The following is a 22,294-nucleotide window of genomic DNA, read 5'->3' on the forward strand; positions in this document are numbered from 1 at the left end:
GAGATGGGGAGCCTGAGGCACGGAGATGTGAGTCCTGAGCTTCTGGGTGGGTGGGGTCCATTGGATTCCTGGTCCCTTATTCTTTTTTTAAGTTTTGTTTTGATTTCAGATTTCCAAAAAAGTTTCAAGCATAAAACCAAGAATTCTCACATATCTTTCACCCAGACTCCCTGCATGTTAGCATTTTTATTGCAGTTGTTTTGTTCCTTGCTGTCCATGTTTATAAACACATGTCCCCTGTGTAGAGTTATTTGTCAAAATCATGCCCTTGAATGCTTGAGTGCTTCAAAGTGTATTTCTTCAACATAAGGATATTCTCTTTCATACCACAGTGCAGTGGTCAAACTCAGGCAATGACAATGATGGTAATACTCCTGTTGCCTTATTCAGATGAGCATGGGGAGAGCTGCTTTACTGGACTTCTCAGTATCTTATCCTGCTGTCTTTGTTCTTCATGCTGCCATCAGAGCTAATTCTGAAATGGGTTGAATCATATGATTTTCCACTATAAAAACTTTCACAGTTCCCCATTTCTTATAGAGTCAGTTCCAGCTGTGTTTCGTGCTATTCAAGGTCTCTTTTTATCTTTCTAGCATTCTCTGGTTACGTTTATCAGAATAGTAATTGTAATTATATACTTGTGTAGTACCCTGTAGTGTTTTCAGCTTATAAATAGTACTTCCAATTATAAATATAAGAACTCTAAGTATTTGGCTGTAAAATCTGGTTGACAATTGCACTTTTTTAAAAAAAAACTGTTTCTTTTAAATTTTCAACTTAAAGTTGCAATATTGGTAGTACAGTACAAAGAGTTTTCTTCCACTCCTTAACCGTTAACATAGTGCATAATTATATATATATATGTATAGTATAATTATCAAGAAGAGGAAATTCACATTGCTACTGTATTAACCAAAGTATAGAATTTACTTGAATTTTACTGTCTTTTCCACTAGTCTACTTTTTCTGTTCTAGGATTCTTTTCACATTGCATTTAGTTATGTCACTTCCAGCCTACAACATTTATTCAGTCTTTTCTTTGATGACCTTGACATTTTTAAAGACTATTATTTTGTAAATTATCCCTTAATTGAGATTTTTTGTGATTGGAGTAAGGATATGCATCTATTTTTGATACCTTGATAACTTATAAATTTGAGGTTTTGTTTCAGTAATACTTGTGTCACTTAAAGGTATATTGTGTCATCAGACTAATTCAAAAGCCTGTTTTTGTTGGAGTTTTGAATATGAAGGAAGCAGTGTTTTTATGCTGTGGTCTGTTCTGACTTGGTAAATGTTCTCGTGTAGCTACTTCAGGATCCTGGTTCAGCAGTTTGAGGTGCAGCTCCAGCAGTACCGACAGCAGATTGAGGAGCTGGAGAACCATCTTGCCACCCAAGCGAACAATTCACATATCACCCCGCAAGGTAACATGCTTTCTGTGGTCATTTTTTTAATAGTGCTTTTAGTAGTTGTCTGAAGCTGCCATAAGACAATTTCTTTAAGTCGTTGAGGAGATCTGTATTTCTTACAAATATAAAATGCTTTATTATGAACACTTATGATATCATGGGCAGATGTCCTGGGGCCCGCCTCCCCCAGATTACTGATAGAAGTCCTTCTCTCAATCTGCTCTGCTATCTTCTCTCGGCCTTGGAAGTATTGGTGTAATTTGTTTCATCCTACACGTTAACTGTACCGAGAAATGGACTCAAGTAACAGAATAATATTGATTGTGTTATATGTGTCTTTGTGTGATAATATGATTTTCTTTTATAGATTTGTCAATGGCTATGCAGAAAATTTATCAAACATTTGTAGCTTTAGCTGCACAGCTTCAGTCTATTCATGAAAATGTGAAGGTGAGTTCTCATTCCCTGTTCATTTATCTGGACATCTGTACCAAGTGAAGTATTTATTCATTTGCAGGACATAAGTGTCCATGATCATCGCAGAAATAGCTCAAATTACTTGTAAGTGAAAAAGACCAACTCTGAAATAATCTATATGCCCAGACACAACCGGGCAAGTGTTCTGTGAAGTGTGTTAACTTTTTTCATCAACATATTGTAAATGACTTTCCACATTCATACATGTACTTGTTTGCCATCGTTTCAGTAGTTAAGCAGGATTTTGGTGCATGTATGTGCAGTTTGTTTAACCCATTGTCTTTTGTTGGACATTTTGGTTGTTTCCATCTCTTATAGCACTATAGAAGGTAAACATTCTTAGTAGCAGAATCATTTCCCACTGCTTGAATTTTATCTGTGTTTTTTTCTTAATGTGTGTTTTAAGTGTTTATTGGACCCTTCATAAAAAAAACTTGCTAACATTTGTCCATTCTAAACACAGGAAAATATATTTATCAAATAATAAAAATAAAAAACTTTGTCACTGAATATTTTGAGCCTTGTGTAATATGTTCATTTTTTAAAATTACTTGGGCGAAATAAATATAGGTATACTTTACCAATCAAGCAAATAAAATTGGTCTTTCTTGGATTTATATGTGGTCAGAGATAACCTTTAAAATTCAAAGCATCCAAACGAATCTAGATAAATTCTTAACTGTATAGATTAGAATTTCATGGAGATTACAGTGCTTTCATTTTTATTCTGATGCATGGTAATAGAATTTTTTAAAGTTAACCACTTAAATCATAGTATTTTTGAAGTGATAACATAGTTCAGACCTTTTGCTTTGATTGGTTAAAAATTTTAAACCAAATCTTTAAAATAACTTAATTTTTTAAAAATAATTTTAAAGGAGGAATTTTTACTCAATTCTCTTGAAACTTTGTAATAAGTGTTTAGTTTTTTAAAGTGCTGAAGGTGGTTCTGTCTTGGCACTTTGAAGTCTATGTTGTGCAGATGTTTTTCTTCTTTGTCTTATTATGAAAGTTTTCAAATATATAGAAAGTAGTATAAAGCTGATTTATTTAAGCTAAACTTTTAAGGAAAGTATTTAATAATCCAGGGTGAAAAAGAATCATTCCTATTCATAGCCTTAATTAAGGAAGATGTTGTGTTGGGTAATCCTACCCATCTTATGAACTTGGTAATTTTTTTCTTGGGCTTCCCTGATAGCTCAGTTCGTAAAGAATCTGCCTGCAATGAAGGAGACCCCCGGTTCGATACCTGGGTCAGGAAGATCTGCTGGAGAAGGAATAGGTTTTACCCACTCCAGTATTCTTGGGCTTCCCTTGTGGCTCAGCTGATCAGCTGATAAAGAATCTGCCTGCAGTGCGAGAGACCTGGGAAGATCCCCTGAAAAAGGGAAAGGTTACCCTCTTCAGTATTCTGGCCTGGAGAATTGCATGGACTGTATAGTCCATGGGGTCACAGAGAGTCAGACACGACTGAGCGACTTTCACTATGTTATTCTCATTGTAGAATAATCAAATAGTATTGATATAGTATACCCTCCAAGCTCTCTTTGCTTTGGTGACATTTTGATAGGTGTCACCTGCACCTTTTAAAAGGTATTTAACATAAAATCCCATGGATGGAGGAGCCTGGTGGGGTCGCTAAGGGTCGGATATGACTGAGCGACTTCACTTTCACTTTTCACTTTCACACATTGGAGAAGGAGGTGGCAACCCACTCCGGTGTTCTTGCCTGGAGAATCCCAGTGACGGGGGAGCCTGGTGGGCTTCCGTCTATGGGGTCACACAGAGTCAGACACTACTGAAGTGACTTAGCAGCAGCAGCAACATACATATATATGCATATATATATATATATATATATGTATTTAGTAGACTTTTTTTTTAAGCTGTTTACATCTAAGTTATCCAAAGGTTGGCTATTAAAGGGGAAATTGTCATGAAAAATTAGAATATTTAAAATGGAATTTTAGATACTACTCTGCTTGTCTGCAGGCTCTCTAACTGGCCTCAGGTAGCCAGAATATGCAGGCAATTGATCGTAAAGACATATGGGTAAAAGCAGGAAGACACTATTAAAGTTGTGATAGAACTCTCAAATTCACCACTTCCCACACCATGCCTGTGCAGTGCCAGCACTGTGATTGGCAAGTTAGATGAAGTATATGATGCAGTGTTTTTGATCTATCTTTGCTAACTTATTGCATGGTTATATTCACCCTCATATTGTCAAAGTCAGCACAAGACGTGATTAACATGTTCTGTTTTTCATTCCTATAGGTGCTCAAAGAACAGTACCTTGGCTACAGGAAAATGTTCTTGGGAGATGCTGTGGATGTGTTTGAAGCCAGGCGAGCAGAAGCCAAGAAGTGGCAGAACGCACCCCGAGTCACTACTGGACCCACCCCCTTCAGCAACATGCCAAACGCAGCAGCCGTTGCCATGGCTGCAACTCTTACACAGCAGCAGCAGCCTGCTACAGGTCTGAATGCATTCAAGTTATAGCTTCTTACTGTTAAAGTTCAGAACACTGATGTGCATTTTTATGAGTCTTCCTTTTGTGTTAGCACTGAAGAAATTCTGAGTAACTGTTCCAGTACAGTCTAAAAATTGTGATGGACACAATTATAAACATATACCTGATAAAAACACAGGGTAGTCTTAGCAATAATTAATTATACATCAATTAGATACTGAATATTGTGAATTTACTTCATGTTATTTGCTGTGTTGCTATAAATGCCCTTTAGAACATGGTGTTTCACTACTGAATTACATTTAAGAACAGATTCTAAATTTGTGACTGTATCGTATATTGTTTTAAAGTCGGAGGTAAAGTAGCCAGAGGTTGCATTCTTCTCTCTGTGATGCTGACAGGCAGTGTGTTCTCGCGTGCAGTGGTTACAGAATGCCCACACTCAGGATGAAGTACGTCTTTTTTGACTGAAGGCGTGTTGAGAGCAGTAGGTTTGTATAATGACTGGAAACAGAACAGGCCTTCTTAACCAAATTTAGAAGAAGGTACATGCTGGAGTTGTTCATACCTTTCACGATGAACAGAACAGTGGCAGGAGCAGGAAAAGGATGTTTGGAATTGCTCTGGATTGTGCATGAGGTATGTGCTGGGAGGAGCAGATGAAATAACTGGGGAGATACTGGAAAGCAGGTAATGGTAGTCCTTGGTTTAATTTCACTTCCTATGAGAGAGACATTTCTGTGGTCCAGTTCTGCATGTTTAGTTTGGTCCTGGGTCTTTCAGAGATTATTGTCTTTTTATTTCTGCAGTCCCTGTTTTGTCAGGCTTGAAGTGTGGCATAGAGAAATACAGTTACTGGATGCTGATTTTTTTATTTACTCATTCATACATTTTTGAATAGTGCTTATGAGTTACTTTATGGCATGTGTCTTTCTGAGAGTTCCATAGAGTCCAGTAGTAAGTTACAGTGTGCAAAAGTAAAAAAAGTGCACGTCTAGATTGCATTCAGGCTGCCTCTTCAGGGGAAGCATTCTCTGGGTTTTACTGTTGGCAATTTAAAAAATTGTTCTTCATACTTGGGGATGACAGAGTTGACTTAACCATCAGTGAATGGCTAATGATGGCTTTATGCCGAATCTCCCATGTTCCATGGCTGGACCCATGTGGACAGTGGCCCACATAGGCCCTGTGTAGTAGTTCTCTAGATGGCTAGGGTGTAGGACTTATGTTACAGAGGGAAAAAGTTACTGTGGCATTGGTTCCCAGCGGGTCATTGTTGGGTGGATAGAAATCAAATCAGCCCAGTACTGGTGCCTTCAGTTCTCCTGATGATTTATTTAATCAGCTCATCAAACTAACTGTAGTACCAGTTTACTTTTCAGAGCAAATACTAATTCTAAAATAGACCAGAGAAAGCAGGATTTGGTTAGGTATTCTTTATATGTAAGAGATTTCTATTCTAATCAGTGAAACAAGTCAGTTATCTAAGCTGTTATGCTATAAGGGAATTATGTTCTGTGGTGTATGCTAAAATTGAGGTAAAGTCACCTGTTGGATTTTTGTTTTATATCCTTCCTTATGTAGGCAGTCTTGAGAGGTTTGTCAGTCTCCCTGCCTGTGTTTTGGGCTTAGGGAAATACTTGTTCATTCTTTGAGTGCCTCCCCTGTGCCAGACTCTAGGGATAGCAAGGAAAACAGCAGAGATGCGGTCTGTGCTGTCTGTAGTGGTGGAAAACGTTAGCTTAATTTAGAGGAGCCATCCTGAAGCACCCTTTGCTCACGTGCTTGGGTTCTTTTAGACCTTTCCCAGGCTTTGGGGACACTGACTGCCTTGTACCTTCCCTGCATTTGTGAAGCCCATCTAGGGCTTTCTGATCAGGTGGCAGGAATTGTAATTTATTAACCTAAACAGTCTTGCAGTGTTTTCATTTTGCATTGTATGGATTTTTGAACTGAGAAGCTGAACAGTAGTGATCATTTTGTGCTGTCCTCTTGGTTCCCTTTTGTTTCTCTGAGGGTCTCCATGTTCCATGGCCCATCCTTTTATGCCTCTCTGGGTCAGTCAGGATCTGCCGCATTAGTCGCGTCACCCACCACTGGAGTGAGACTGAGAAGCTGTTAGATGCATGCAGCCCATTAGAAATGCCCTCTTTATTGCATTGTGCTTTGTACCCGTGTCTTGTTCCTTATGTCCTGTGACTGGTGAAATCTTTAAGTGCCAGTAACAGAATTTAAAGACCATCTCGATGAAGATGGGTGAGGCTTGTTTGCAGTTTTTAGTCAACCCTGTTGGTCTGTGCAAGTCTTGAGTTGTCAGGGGGCTTTGCTTCTGTTTGCATATAGGTTCTTGACTTTATTAATGTAAAAAAAGCAGACCGCTTCTTAGGCTGCTACCTTCTGAAGGTGCATTCTGTGTAATCTTTCTTGGAGGTGGAAGTATGGACGTAAGTGACTTCATGATCCTCCTTCAATGTCTTTTAATGAAAAAATATATATAATAGACCTAAGGCCTGTGTGATTTATGGTTATTGCTTCTGAAAGCTGAGGAGAATTGATGGCAAACTCCGCAGGCTATTTATGTATGAAATTAACTTCGTTATGTGGATAGATTACGTGCTGGCAGATCTGTAGCACGCCGTGCACCGTGCTTCTGAAGCCTCTTAAAAAGCTTAAGGCATCAACATTAGGCTTTTCAGTGTAATTTTTACTTAGGATAGATTGTTTTAAGCTAATGAACTGGGATTAAGTTTTGCTGTTGTGTTTTGATGCTTTTAAAAGTTCTTGATGTTTACATAAAAAGACTTTTCTCATGTGACTTAACTGCTGTTTTTAAGGAGAGCTGAGACATTTTGTTAGGAATTCCTACTTTCTAGCTTTTAGTGTAGGTTTGGACATTTAAGGTGTATTGCTAAATAGGAAACTTCTTCATTTGAGTTTCTTGTGGTTTTACAATTTTGTTGTATGTAATAACCAAAGGAGCATTCCCCACTAAATCAATGAGTAAAATTTTTCAAACTGGGGAAAAAGCAGTTTTTGTTTTTTAAGAAAAATTATTACTTTAAAAAATATGATTTAGGAATAACCATCCTCATTACATTAGGTATTTTGAATGATCATTGAAAATTATAAAAGAAAAATTTAGCACTTTAGTCCTTTTCCTGTGAATTCAGTTTTACTTTTAAGAAAGTAGAATTTATTCTGAAAAATATGAATTAAAGTGCTAATAACTTGATTTTGTTATGTGTGAATATATATACAGTAACTTTTGTAAAATGTTACTCTACATGAAGGTTTCACTTTGGGCAATCACTGGGATATGTTACTACTAACTGGGTATTATTTATGGAACTAAGAGCCTCTCATTGAATGACTAATGACTATTCAGATTTTGAGACAGATTTCTTGAATTGTTTACGTAATCTTTGCCTGAAGGATGTAGATTCTGCTTTCTAATAGTGAAAATAATTTATATGGTGGCCAGAGTGTAATATATGCTAATACTTTGGCATGGGAGATATTTATCATGAGTTTTTACTATTAAAAATGTTATACATTTGCCTACTAGTTTTATAAATGATGTTGCCTTCAGAATTTGTGTGAAGGTACAAAACTCAAAATATCATGTACCTGTTGTGCAATGGAAAGTCTTGTCATTCTTAGAGTTCTTGATTACCTATCTCCTGAATATTAATGATTAGAGTTGCTCTTAAAAGCAGACCCGCACACAATGAAAAGCATATTATGTGAGTAACTCTTGGGATTTGTAGGGCTGAGGGCTGTGGTGTGCATTATGCTCTAGGGTCTTCCACCAGCAGTGCCTCCTATGAACACATGACACTTATGTCTCTCAATGTTAAAGAAACTGGACGTGTGTTTTCTACATAATACTTCTGTTAGAAATAAGAAGGTAATATGCTTAGTTTCTTTTTCATATAGTAACATTTTACAAAAGAGCTGCTAGGCAGGTATTTTATTCTCAAGTTGATCTCAAACTGGATGTAAAAATTTAAATCTTTTCTAATTTATTTTTTAATAGTAGTGTAAGAACTCTGGCTACTGTTGGTCTTTCTTTATTTTCTGGGTAGAAGCTATTTGGAAAGTCCAGTTTCTGTCCCAGTGTAGCAAAATGTAGTTTCTTAGTTTCTTTTTTCTTCTTTCTTCAGTGTTTTATAATTTTACACTACCTTTTTGAATAAAGAAACCTCATTCTTCATTGAGCAACTTGAAGGCTTTGATTTCTTTAAGAAGTCTAAATATCAATCAGTATGTTACTTTGGCAGTTCCCTCAACTTTGAGATGCACTGATCACTGTGCTTGAAAAAGACAAGACTGAAGATTGTACTATGAAATTTATCAAATAATTTTCATAAATGATCAAATGAGAGATTTTTAGATTTTTGTATTCTGCTTAGTTTAAAAATAAAGTAGTTAAAAAAGAGAGGCTAGTAAGTTTGATGCTATTCTTGCCAAACAAACTCAGCCAAAATCTTTAACAAATGGGAAAAGGATGACTTAATTGTTTTGCATCTGAGTACATTTTCCAAAATGTTGAGAAGAAACTTCTGAATTGAAATCTTGAATGTATTGAATCTGTCAAGGTACACAGCAGTGCCTTTGTAAATGTTCATTCTCTATCTTATTTAATCAGGTGATAAGTGGTGTGATGTAGCAGAGCCTAACAGTAGAACTCAGTTATCACTTTTTGTGAACAAGTTGGAATTGTCATGTTACTGTGTAATTGATTTGCTTTAAAATGAACAATAAATTTAATAAAATAAAACATTGTCTTGTTTTTTATCTATTTATTTATATCATTTATATTTTCTGTAAGAAATCATGCCTAGTTTTTGGTACTTACACTTATGAAGTAACATGATGGTTTTGCATGTTAGTGTCAGTCTCTTGATAATGGGGACTTGACTCTAACAGTAAGGAGCTTATTTTAAAAAGAAAAAAAGTAAAAACCTTTACTGATTACAGCAACTAATTTTAACCAAAAACAACTGGGGAGATCTAAAATCATCCTAGAAGTAAAACTAAAAGAACTATAACTTACAATACATTAAAGATTTCAAATTATTTAGTAGGTTAAACTAACACTTTTTTCGTATGGTAAGCCTCTTTGTACTTAAGTGTGAACAAGTTAATTTTTTTTAAATTTATTTTTGAATAGGTAAATCCGCTGGGACAGATAAATTAGGCTGGGGAGACATCCTGAAAACTAAGTTTTAGCAAATAGAATTTGTTAGAAATAATGACTGTTCATTTTAAAATTAATTTCATAAAGAAACTTTAATCTTGAAAGAGTAAGGCAAATTTGTTTTTTTTTCCCCCCCATTTTTTTTTTTTTTTTTTTATACCAGGGCCACAGCCATCTCTGGGAGTTAGTTTTGGAGCGCCATTCGGCTCAGGTATTGGCACTGGCTTGCAGTCAAGTGGCCTAGGTTCTTCAAACCTTGGAGGTACACTTTAACTTTTCTCGTATTGCATTGCACTATGATACATTCGAATTGCTACTAGCCTGTAAAAACCTCTAAGAGGATCTGCTTTTTGGGGAATTAAGGTTCTATCTGGCTAAAAAAAAAAAAAGGATTCTCTAAACATATCAGTACTTTCTAAAATTATTAGATCTAGAATTTTAAAAATCATTTCATCTCTGTGAATAGTAAATATAAAAATGTATTAAAATCAAATGGTAAGGGTGTTCATATTTTCAAAGCACTATGCTAAAATATGAACTTGAAAATTGCTTATTTTTATTAAATTAACTTTAAAAAATTAGTTGGAGTTCAAGCTACTTCTGGACAGACATTCTCCTAATCATCTTTCTTTTCTGAAAATGCAGTGCTTTAAATGGGGAAAAAATTGTATCATAAATTGAACAGCCCAACTTCTTTCCATTTCTAGTCACTTTTGGCCTATTTGCCTTTATGTTTACTTCTGTACATAAGCAATTAAGTTTATTTAAATAGTTTTTATAACGTAACTAATTAGTAAGGTAAGTCTTCTGCAAAATATGCTGAAGTACAAATGCATTCCCAATTCTCTGGTGTGGGTAATTGTAGGTTGATTGTATTTTGACAGGTGCATTGTCATGTGATGAGTAAGAGTCCCTTATTACCATTAGAATATATCATCATAAGAGGTGAAGCCTATTAGCTATATGGTTATGTAATATATTAGACTGTGTTAGGAATTATTAGAATTAATGGCAGACAGCATAATTCCTGTGGTCTGTATTCCAGTTTGTTACCATATTTCATAGAGTTACAGGCAATAATACTATCAAACTCAATAATTTAGATGAACTATTGCAAAGTAGCCAAAGATGATTTTGAATTTCATTTTCTGAGCACTTGAAACAAGTCTTCAAGTACTTAGCAGACTCTGCTCTAGAACTCTGTATGATGAACACATGTTCTTTATTTAAATTGTGACTAGTATTGTTAAGAGAGAAACCATGCTGCCCCTGCTCCCAGTTCCTCAGTATTGCGTTGCTGGTACTCTTGCAAGAGGCTGCTCTTCCTGCGTAGAATTAGTGACTGACTCTTGTGTGGTCATGCACTTTCCCAGTGGTAAACTTAAGTGAAAGTGTTTTTGTAAAAAGAATAAAATTACTATGCGGTACATTATGTTTAAATTGTTGTGCATGTGCTTATTCATGAATTTACAGTTTTTTCTTTCCAAAATGAAATAACCCCTATAGATATATGTATATGTGTTTGAGGAAAGTCATACTTGAATGGTCACTGAAATTTCTAGTCTGTTGGGAGAGAAAGTACTATTCTTATTTTTTTATGGCTTTGTTCTTTAAAAATTACTGAGTGGTCGTGAACTTAGTCTAAATAGATAAATGTTTTATTTGGGAATTGATCTAGTTCCTCTAGAAGTCTTAGACAAAGGGGTAAATAGCAGATCTCAGTAAGGCTGTGGTTTTCGACACTGTTTATTATTGGGTGTGGCTTGTCATATCCTTTCACCTGTGTTTTACCTCCATGTGTCTCTCTATCACCCCCACTAGGCTTTGGAGCTAGCTCTGGTTTTGGATGCAGCACCACAGGGGCCTCCACATTTGGATTTGGAACAACAAATAAACCCTCAGGAAGTCTTAGTGCAGGTTTGTGTGTTTTAGCCTGAATTTCAGGCCACTAGGTGCATTATTTTAAAAGTATAAGTGTTGTTACTTCCAATATCAAAAAAAAGATCCCTGATTCAGTTTCTATCCCTGGATGAAGCCTACAAGCCTAATATTCATATAGCTTTCTCTCTTATACGCTGAAGGTCAGGTTAGTAGAACCTTTCTAACAACTTTCTCATACGCTGAAGGTCAGGTTAATAGAACCTTTCTAACAACTTAAGTTTGATATAATAAATAATTACATATGCTGTTAACTATGTAGAGATTATTTTGAACCCTAAGACTAGTTTTATGATTAAACAGTTTTTCTTCATTATTACAAAAATAAACCCATTGTGAGTTTTAACCCAGTTTTTATCATTATTCATTCAGGAGAATAATTTTTTTCCTGAAGAGATACAGTTACATAAGTTATAAATTCTTTAGTTGCAAGTCCCTCTGATTTTAAGAATACCAGTCCTACAAATGATGATTAATTGGGTGCTTTGCTTTTAGGTATAATTTTTTGACACTTCTAATAGAGAATTCCAAATTCCATCTCCTTTTGCATTTTTTTCTATATTTATAAATAATGACTTGTTATATTTTATTTTCTTTTTTTATTTATTTACTTTTTGTGGTCTCGCAGCACAGCTTTTGGGATCTTAGTTCCCCAGCCAGGACTGAGCCCAGGCCTTTGGTAGTGAAAGTGTGGTGGATTCCCAAACACTGGACCACCAGGGAATTCTCAATAATGACATATTTTATTGTACAATGCTTAGGGATTAATAGCATGCCTAAAATAACAACAATTTAATGTGGATTAACTTTTCAATTGAGGAAATTTTAAGGAAATTCCATTTAAATTAAGTAGCGTTTAAAATCAGTAGTCCCTAGGAAGTAAGATAATAGAATTCAGTGGTGTCAGGATTATAATTTAAATATTATATGCTAACATTAATTAGCTAGGCTGGATCTTAACTATGTGAAGGCTCTTATAGCAACAGTTGGTACTGCTCTTCCATGTAGTCTTTGTCCTGAAAATTGTGGTTTGAAGCTTTCTTAGAGGACTTAGAATTGCGAGGGTGGGTCCAAAGGCTGGGAAAGTCTCTGCTCTACATTTTGATAAAGTGTATATGGATGGCTAAGGAGGAAGGCACCTTGGCATATTTAATTAATACAAAAGTGACTGCCAACTTGAAGTTTTCTGTTGATTTCAGTTACTTGTGTAAGGTTTCTCTCTTGGCCTGGATCACTCAACTTGTGTCTATAATAGGGCCACTTAGTTGTCAGCTAAATTATTTTCCTGTAAAATTCCATGTTAGAAATTTAGGGCCCTAAGACATTTGCTGTTTTCATGGGTTATATATTCTTTCAGGTAGAGAATTATCCCCATTTTTTACATTTGTTTTTGTGACTTAACTTCTGATATGAATATTTTCTTCCCTAAACATAAGGCTTTGGCAGCTCAAGTACATCTGGGTTTAACTTCAGCAATCCTGGCATCACAGCATCAGCGGGTTTGACATTTGGGGTGTCCAATCCTGCCTCTGCAGGCTTTGGGACAGGAGGACAACTCCTTCAGTTGAAGAAACCTCCAGCTGGAAACAAAAGAGGAAAAAGATAAACCTATGGGTTGATGTGCTGAGAGAACGCACAGCAGCATCATTCATTCTCTGAGTCTATTTTTCTAAAGTTGATGCAGTAAATAAATTGCATCCCAGGAGATTTATAAAGTTTTGATATTTTTCCTTACTTCTGGAATTTGAACTCTGTTCTTGTTTGCCATGCTAAACAACTTTTCTCTTGTGAATTTGAAACCTAGTTGTATATCTTTCGTTATTTTGATCCTCAGTGTAAGAAATATTCTTATTACATCGCTGATTGGTAAAACCTACTACTATTTAACCTAGTGTTTTAGCATTGTTTTTGTTGATAAGGTTTACTTTATGTGAATATATGCACATTTGTTTCTTATATGGATGTTATGAACTCTAGGGCCTATACTAGAATCTGTGTGTTCCTTGACAAAAGGCCTTTTGAACTACACTGCAGGGCATCTTGTGAATATGTACATAAAATATATACAGGATAATACACACAACCGTGTGTGCATATAAAATATATATTTACAGACCTACAACTTTTGCCTCAGACTGTTCCCCTTTTCTAAGGGTGTTCATTTTTCACCTTTTATGCTTCAAATCCTCAGTGCTTGTAGAATGAGGATCTAGAGGTACCAGGTCTTATAGTTACTTGCTTAAAGACTTAGTGAAATGGTTACTGGTGTAAATATTGGCCAACTCAACAACATTGTCCTCAGTCTTCCCCATTTTTGTTTCCACCTTAATCTCAGCAGTTCCTCCTGTCGAAGGCTGCTGTGAGACTGAGCAGGCATATCTCTCAACAACTTAATTCCCCTATGTATTCTTATATCCAAGATGAACCTTCAGGAGCACGTTTGAACTCCAGACTGGTGTCTGGGGGCAAAGAGCTTTGGAGCCAAATTGATTCTATGCAGGTGTAGGATGCACTATTATTTTAGTGGAAACTTTTCTAGCTATTCCAATACAGAGTTCTTTCTTACAGGGCTATTGATATTGACACCAAATGGAGTGGCTTCTCAGCCTCTTTTATGTCTTAAGTAAGTGCATAATACAGAAATAGAGAAACGGTATATTTTAAGAAAAAAGTATTCTCTGTAGCAACAGTAAACTATCCCCTGTTTTAACCGTGAACAGAAAGCTCCAGGTAATAACACACAGACATGTCAGGTTGCATCTGTGTATTATTAGTATTAGTGATAGAGAGTGGGTGAAAAAGAGAGCCCTTGGAAAGAGAACTGCCTTAGCCATGATTTCAGACAGAAACCGTTATGTAGACCTATTTATCTTTCAAGTACAGTTTTCAGGTGAGATGCTGAACATGGAATTTCATTGAAAATAGTTTAATTTTTTATATAGAAGGTTTTGTACATAATGTGCATCAAGTGAATATTTTCAGAATCATTTTCACCAAGGCACCTTTTTTTCTAAAATAGGTATTACATACAATATATATACATATATATATATTTTAGTATAATGTTACTTGGGTTTGACAAAAGTGTTGTCAAGTCTGTTTTATTTATCTGCATATATCAATGATTGGCTTTTGGAATTGAAGTTTTTGCACCTTGATGCATTAAAATAAGGAAAATGCTTTGTTTCTGAGCACTGAAGTTGTTTTTATTTTTTGCATACTTCTCTAATAATGCAGTCCCCAGATCCAGGTTTTGGGGAAGGGTAGGAAAACATGTGTTTAATTAAATACACAATTACAGCAAACTTTTTTTTAAAAAAGGACATTGCATTGTGCTGCAAAAATCTGGATATTTATATTTCTTGGGTTTTTTCTTTGTATTTGACATTTTAATATGTTGACCATTGAGACTTTGTAATGAATCTGTTTGTGACAGGAGTTTAAATGTGTCGTCCCCGTGTTCACTGTGTCCCTATTCTGTCCAGAGCCTGTCATGATGTAAACAATAAAATTTACTGTGTCAGCTGCTTTGAATCTTTATAGGCGTCAGTAGTCGTTCTTAATACATAATATCCTTATTAATCCTTATTATTTCCTCTTTCATTCTCTGGTTGGTTTTTAGTGTTTTGTTTTCACTGGTTTATACATCTTGCTTTTTTAAAAAACAAAAGGCTGAGCACAAGATAGCAAGTTCTTCATCACTCGCTTTTGTCTTTGCAAAATTATAAAAACATTTTAAATTATAAACAGAAATACTGAGTGAAAAGTGAAAGTTGCCTTCAACTCCTGGGCCCCACTCGGTCTCTTCCGCACAGTGTCCACTCTTCATAGTTTGGTGTGTATCCTTTCAGACCCTTTAAAAAATGCCTTTCAACTTGTGTACAGATGCTCGTTCTTTTTCTCTCATTTTCTCACATTTTATTCTCTTAGATCCTTTTCCTCTTTTTTAACAAGTGGCTTAAAGGTCTATGTATTCCGTGACTTGCCTGTCTCTCCTTGAGTGGCGAATCAGGGACATCTTTGCACATCAGTCCGTGGAGACTCTTTGCTGACTGACCATGGCACGGATGGCGGGTCATCCGCTCTAGACACTCCCTGTTCTTCCTAGTATTTCACTTTTACAGAAAGAGCTGCAGTGAATATCCTTAAACATGACAGTTGGTGCTCATGTTTAATGCTTCTTTGGGATCAATTCTAGAAGAGGACTTGGTGAAAGAAGCATACAGAATGTATGTTTTAATGTCAGACTGCCTTCCATACATGCTGTATAAACAGATGCTCCTGCTCTGTGAGTACCCACTTCCTGACTGCAGCCCTAGATAACCATCAGTCTTTAAGTCCATGTGAGCTGGAGCTTTCTAGCATAAATGTTAGTCATTTGCATATTAATTTAATTGCATATTAATATCCAGTGTCCATTTTATACCAGATGACTTGGGAGTTTTTTTTCTTAATGATGTCTGTAGGTAACATAATCTTAACATTTTTCTTACGAGACAGACGACTCCTAGCTGACTTTCTGGGAGTCAGCTCGGCTTCAGATCCCTGCCTGGAACGTGTGTGGTCTCTGGCAAGTTTCTGTTCTAGACCTCAGCTTCGGCACCTGCAAAATGAGGACAGTAAAGACGTGTGGTCGTATGAGGGTTGTGTCTACATGAGGCACTTTGGTGCAATCCCTGACCCTGTAGAGCCTTGTGTTGGGTGACTTCTCTAGGACCTTCAGGATGTATCTATTTTGTCAAGTTCAATTTTTTCATAGGAAAAATACTTTTGGGTTTTTATTAATAGGTTTATACAAATGAAATCTGTACCTGGGGAGAATCAATGTCTTTCTATGTACAACCTGGTATGTGCATTTGTTAGGTCTTTTCTTTCAGCAAGGTTTTACAGTGTGTGTGAGCTCCCTGATGGTTTCCCCTGACAGCTGCTTAATTCTGTTTCTCGTTGAGGGTCTTTATCCTACAGTCAGTACAAGGTCATTCACATTATTACAGATGCAGATTAACTGTTCTTTTGTGATAATATAGTATGCCCAAGTTAATGTACTACTAATCTCAAATAGGGGCTTCCCAGGTGGCTCAGTGGTAAGAGAATCTTCCTGCCAGTGCAGGAGATGTGGGTCCAATCTCTGGGTTGAGAAGAATGGCTGGAGAAGAAAATGGCAATCCACTCCAGTATTCTTGGTTGGGAATCCCCATAGACAGAGGAGCCTGGTGAGCTTCAGTCCATGGGGTCGCAAGAGTCAAACACAACTTAGCAACTAAACAACAATCTCAAAAAGTGTCTTTGCAGCAAGAGAATAATGGTGCCTCCAGAAATTTTGCGGTGGGATATTTCTGTGTGGGACATATTTGAGTTAGGACGGTTTATCAGAAGATAGGCAGCATCACCTTCTATGAGCCTTGCTGCAGCCTATCACTGTGGATGAGCCTGGCTGCAATGTGCCTTCTGGAGCACACACCAGAAGGTGTTACTCAGGTAACATTACTCCATAATGTGGGCCGGTGTCCTGGAAGCACCAGGGAGTGCAAATCTGAATCTCACTCGCAGTCGTGTCTTACTTGTATGTAGTCTGTTAGGGGCAGCACACTCAGAACTTTATATACTTGACCTTGTTTAGCCTTATTATTTCTCAAAAGCAGAAATCTGCCATGTCTAGATGAAAGAACAGGTTAGATTAAGCAACTTCCACGAGGTCACACGGCTGTTCAGTCCTGGAGCTGGGGATTTTCTGTGATACAGGATTTTCATGTCCATCCTTTCCATAACACTGAAGGTCATGTGATGATTTTTACAGTGGGGTTGCACACCTGCAATAGACTAGATCACGGCAGGTGAGGTGAGTACAAAGGTCTCTGGGCTTGAGGGAGCGTGATCATGTGTGGGGTCTAAGGAGTGTTCTGAAGACATGGGAGTGCCTCACAGCCTGACTTCTACTCCCACCCACCCCTTTGGACACCCTTGCACACCATGGCCCTTCTCGGACACCATGTCCCTTCCACCACTCCGCTTGTGCACCAGTCATTTCTGTGAAAGTGAAAGTCAGTCACGTTCGACTCTGTGCGACCCCATGGACTATACAGTTCATGGAATTCTTCAGGCCAGAATACTGGAGTGGGTAGCCTTTCCCTTCTCCAGGAGATTTTCCCAACCCAGGGATTGAACCCAGGTCTCCCCCATGGTCTGGAGTAAATGTTGGCCTTTCAGTGCCATCTTTTCTCACCCTGAACACACACCTCCAGTCCGCGTAGACTTTGGGTCTCAGGGTGCAGGCTTCCTTACATGGTTTTCTTGATGGATCTGTTTGTCTCCCACTTTAGATTGAGTAGTCCCAGAACAGGAACCCTGTCCTCTGTTGTTTCGGTTTGGTATTGTATCATCAATACTTACCATCTAATTGAATTTCATAAATACCTCTGAATTAAGTAATTAGTGCAGTGGGAAAAGGTTAGTTAATTTGGTGACCCACTGCCAACCTTTCTCTGGACTTTGGAACCATGCTGCTGGTGTAGAATTTTGCTCCACCACCTAGTAGGCGTGCGGCCTTGGTCAGGGTTAACGTCTTTGTGTCTCTTTAGTAAAACAGTGAGCACTACTGATGTTCCAGGTTGACTGTGCAGACTAAAATGAGTTAACTTAGGTAAGATGAAAGCTAAGCATGTAACAAGTGGTATCTACATGTGTCCTAGTATAGTCTAAACTATTTTTTCTTTTTCTCTCAGGCAACAAATCACAGGTTTTAACTGGATTTCGAAAACCCAGTATGACAGAAGTCAATGAGCTAGGAAGAAAAATCCAGTTCTGAGCAGGCACTGAGTCAGCAAGTGTCTACTTTGCAAGAAACTTCTGATTGTCATCCTGGGAATCTGATTTGCCGTAGAGTGAGTTTGGTCAAAAGCTCGCCCCTGTTGTTTAAGGACAACCTAATGGATTATATACAGATCCTAGGAGTGTTTAAAGCAATTGCAAGCAGCCTGCTAATCCAGTGTATGCAAGGAATAGAGGAAAATTCACAGATGGAATAGGGAAAGCTGATCCAAAAGGCAACTGGCCAAGTAGAGTGAATTAAATGTTTGTAACTTTAATTACACAACTCATACTATTTTTTTTAAAAGAGCTTTATTGAGGTATAATTTACATACCATAAAGTGAATGAGGGGTGCATTTCAGTGGTTTTTAGTGTATGGACAAAGTTGGGCATATCACAGTCTGATTTCAGAACACGTGGGTGTGTGTGCTTAGTCACTCAGTCATGTCAGACTCAGCGACCCCGTGGACTATAGCCTGCCAGGCTCCTCTGTCCATGGGATTTCCCAGGCAAGAATCCTGGAGTGGGTTGTTGCCATTTCCTATTCCAGGGTGTCTTTCCGATGCAAGGAAGTCCTGGGGTCTTTACTGCACCTGAACATTTTTGCCACCCCAAAGAGAATCCCCATATACATTAGCAGTCACTTACCATCACCACCACCCCAAGTACTCAGGACCGTTCATCTACTCTCTGTTTCTACATAATTTGCCTATTCTGGCCATTTCATATAAACATGACTAGCTTCTTTCACTTAGCACAATGTTCCCTAGGGCCATCCATGCTGTAGGAGACATCACTACTTTATTCCTTTTAGTTGCTGAATAATATTCCATTATGTGGATATAATCTATAATTAAATGTATAATTTTTTTAATCGTGATTAAACCTGAAGGACAGAAAAAAACTGAAAAAATATGAATAGAGTTTTAGGAACCTGTGGTATAATGTTTAAAAATCCAACATCAGTGTGAAAAGACTCCTAGAAGGGGAGGAGATAAATGATGGAGTAGAGACTACACTGAAATAAATAACAGCCAGACACTTTCTAAACTGGATGAAACACATGCCTTTACAGACTCAAAAGGCTCACTGAACTCTGAGCAAAACAAATCCAAAGACACTCTGCCAGATATAGTCAAACTCCATGAGACCCAATATAGAGAAAAAGGGGACTTTGCTGGTGGTCCAGTGGCTAGGACTCAAACCTTCCACTGCAGGCTTCAATCCCCAGTCGGGGGACTAAGATACCACATCATGCATGGCAAAAAAAGAAACAGTTAAAGTTAGTATAGGAAAATAATAATTAGAATAATGCTGAATTTCTCCTGAGAAACCATGGAAATGTCTGTAGAGCACTGGAGGGAAATGGATTCAGATGTATGCTTACGATGACTCAGAGGCCAAGGGTGCTGGGGGAGACTAGGGAAGGTTTCCAGTTACTTGATCATGGCCAAGTTTATAGCTGTGCTTTCCAACACACTAGCCTCTAGCCCTTGGGTGTCTATGTAAATGTAAATTAACTGAAAGTAAAAGTGAAGGTGTGGTTCTTGAGCCAGGCTCAAGAAAGCTGCATGTGACAAATGACCGCCATACTGCACTGAATAGATCCAGGATGTTTCCATCATCACAGTCCTACTGACAGTGCTGGGCGCATGCCCACGGGAGTGGGTGCTGATAAGAGACTCTGTGGAGGAAGGGAAGTTAAGGAACCCTGAGGCCAGGGTGCTGTGAGGACTATGTACACGGATATTGGAGTCATCCAGAATCTCCCAGGAGTAGTATTGGAAAGAGTGGGAGTCAGGAGCTAAAGTCTTCCAGGAAGGAGAGAGGAGGAATGCAGGCAGTGGTGCAGCCTGATGGCCTGAACTTTGGAGCGCAAGGATTTTTTGAAAGCATGAGAGAGGTTGGCCCAGAAGCAGCCTCCAGCAGTCTCCCGGCCAGGTGTAGGGGATATGAGAGCAGGTTGCCAGAAGCAGTGCCCTGGGAGAGAGGTGAGTTTCCATCAAGGCAAGATGACAAGAGTCCAGTTCTGAGGCTGTAAGGGACTTTGCTGAGAACTGACCTCCTTTGCAGACACAGAATTCAAGAACTGGGGAAGGGCGGGTGATGAGATTAGGGGTCAATGTGCAAGGGTGTAACATGTTTAAATGTGAGGTTTGAGGGGTGGATGGGGAGTGCTGGGGTAGCATGTCGTTCAATCGTTCAGTCGTCTTCCTCTTTGTGACCCTACGGACTGCAGCATGGACTCTGCGATTCTATGGACTGCATGCACGCCAGGCTTCCCTGTCCTTCACTATCTCCCAGAGTTTGCTCAAACTCATGTCTATTGAATCAGTGATGCCATCCAACCATCTCATCCTCTGTCATCCCCATTGTTGTCAGTCTTTCCCAGCATCAGGGTCTTTCCTAGTGAGTCAGCTCTTTACTTCAGGTAGCCAAAGTATTGGAGGGTAGCCAAAGTATTGGAGCTTCAGCTTCAGCAGCAGTCCTTTCAATGTATTCAGTTCAGTTCAGTTCAGTCGCTCAGTCGTGTCCGACTCTCCGCGACCCCATGAATCACAGCATGCCAGGCCTCCCTGTCCATCACCAACTCCCGGAGTACACTCAAACTCATGTCCACAGAGTCGGTGATGCCATCCAGCCATCTCATTCTCTGTCATCCCCTTCTCCTCCCGCCCCCAACCTTTCCCAGCATCAGAGTCTTTTCCAGTGAGTCAACTCGTCGCATGAGGTGGCCAAAGGATTGCAGTTTCGGCTTTAGCATCAGTCGTTCCAATGAACACCCAGGATTGATCTCCTTTAGAATGGACTGGTTGGATCTCCTTGCAGTATAAGGGACTCTCAAGAGTCTTCTCCAATGCCACAGTTCAAAAGCATCGATTCTTCGGCGATCAGCTTATATTCAAGGTTAATTTCCTTTAGCATTGACTGGTTTGATCACCTTGCTGTCCAAAGAACTCCCAAGAGTCTTCTCCAGCACCACAACTCGAAGGCATCAATTCTTCAGTTCTCAGCCTTCTTTATGGTCCAGCTCTCTCATCCGTACATGATTACTGGAAAAACCAGTTTTGACTATATGGATCTGTGTCAGCAAAGTGATGTCTCTGATTTTGATACACTATCTAGGTTTGTCATAGCTTTTCTGGATCAAGCATCTTTTAATTTCACAGCTGCAGTCACAATTTGCAGTGACTTTGAAGCCCAAGAAAATAAAGAGTTTCACTGTTTCCATTTTTTCCCCATCTATTGGTCATGAAGTGTTGGGACTGGATGCTATGTTCTTAGTGTTTTGAATGTTGAGTTGTAAGCCGGCTTGTTCACTCTTTCACCTTCATCAAGGGTCTCTTTAGTTTCTCTTCCCTTTTTGCCATTAAGGTGGTATCATCTGCATATCTAAGGTTTATTGATATTTCTCCCGGCAATCTTTTGATTTCAACTTGTGATTCATCTAGCCTGGCATTTTGCATGACGTACTCTGCTTATTTTGAAACACATATGCATGCTTGCCAGGTGGCACTAGTGGTAAAGAATCTGCCTGCCAGTTCAGGAGATGCAAGAGACATGGGTTTGATACCTGGGTCGGGAAGATCCCCTGGAGGAGGGCATGGCAACCCACTCCAGTATTCTTGCTGGAGAATCCCATGGACATGGAGCCTGGTGGGCTGCAAGCCATGGGGTCGCACAGAGTTGGACATGACTGAGCACACACTTCCCTAAATGTTTCATTTAGCTTGTTTTTGAATGTTATAAAAATGCTACCTTGTATGTAGTCTGAAAATTGCTTATTTTCTCTCAACATTATATTTTGAGGTTTACCCATGTCATATCGAGGTATATCTAGGTTCGTGAACTTTCACAGTGGTGTAACATACATTGTGTAAAGCTAACTTTATGTGTCCTGAGGGTGGAGCTTTGTTGTTCCTACACTATTTTCTATGAGAACCCATGAACATTACCAAGTGAGTTCCCTGATACACTGTGTAAGA

At 38.3% G+C, this 22,294-nt stretch overlaps 1 protein-coding gene across 3 annotated transcripts in view; it reads left to right on the forward strand.

Annotated features, from left to right (window-relative positions):
* NUP58 (nucleoporin 58) overlaps window positions 1–20,376 on the forward strand; it is a 38,921-nt gene extending 18,545 nt beyond the window's left edge. For 2 of the 3 annotated variants that reach the window (XM_055426363.2, XM_055426361.2), the window contains 6 exons: window positions 1,309–1,427; window positions 1,780–1,862; window positions 4,167–4,368; window positions 9,726–9,824; window positions 11,384–11,479; window positions 12,937–15,052. In XM_055426363.2, coding sequence (XP_055282338.1) covers window positions 1,309–1,427; window positions 1,780–1,862; window positions 4,167–4,368; window positions 9,726–9,824; window positions 11,384–11,479; window positions 12,937–13,106 — 769 coding nt within the window. In that variant the 3' untranslated portion in view covers window positions 13,107–15,052. Of the gene's footprint in view, window positions 1–1,308; window positions 1,428–1,779; window positions 1,863–4,166; window positions 4,369–9,725; window positions 9,825–11,383; window positions 11,480–12,936; window positions 15,053–18,222 lie in introns of those variants that run through there. The other variant, XM_088842693.1, reaches the window with a different exon arrangement.
* Window positions 20,377–22,294: the final 1,918 nt, after the last annotated feature.

This window comes from Moschus berezovskii, chromosome 13, assembly GCF_049115385.1.
Source record: "Moschus berezovskii isolate FMDL1 chromosome 13, NW_MosBer_1.0, whole genome shotgun sequence".
NCBI classification, from domain to species: Eukaryota; Metazoa; Chordata; class Mammalia; order Artiodactyla; family Moschidae; genus Moschus; species Moschus berezovskii.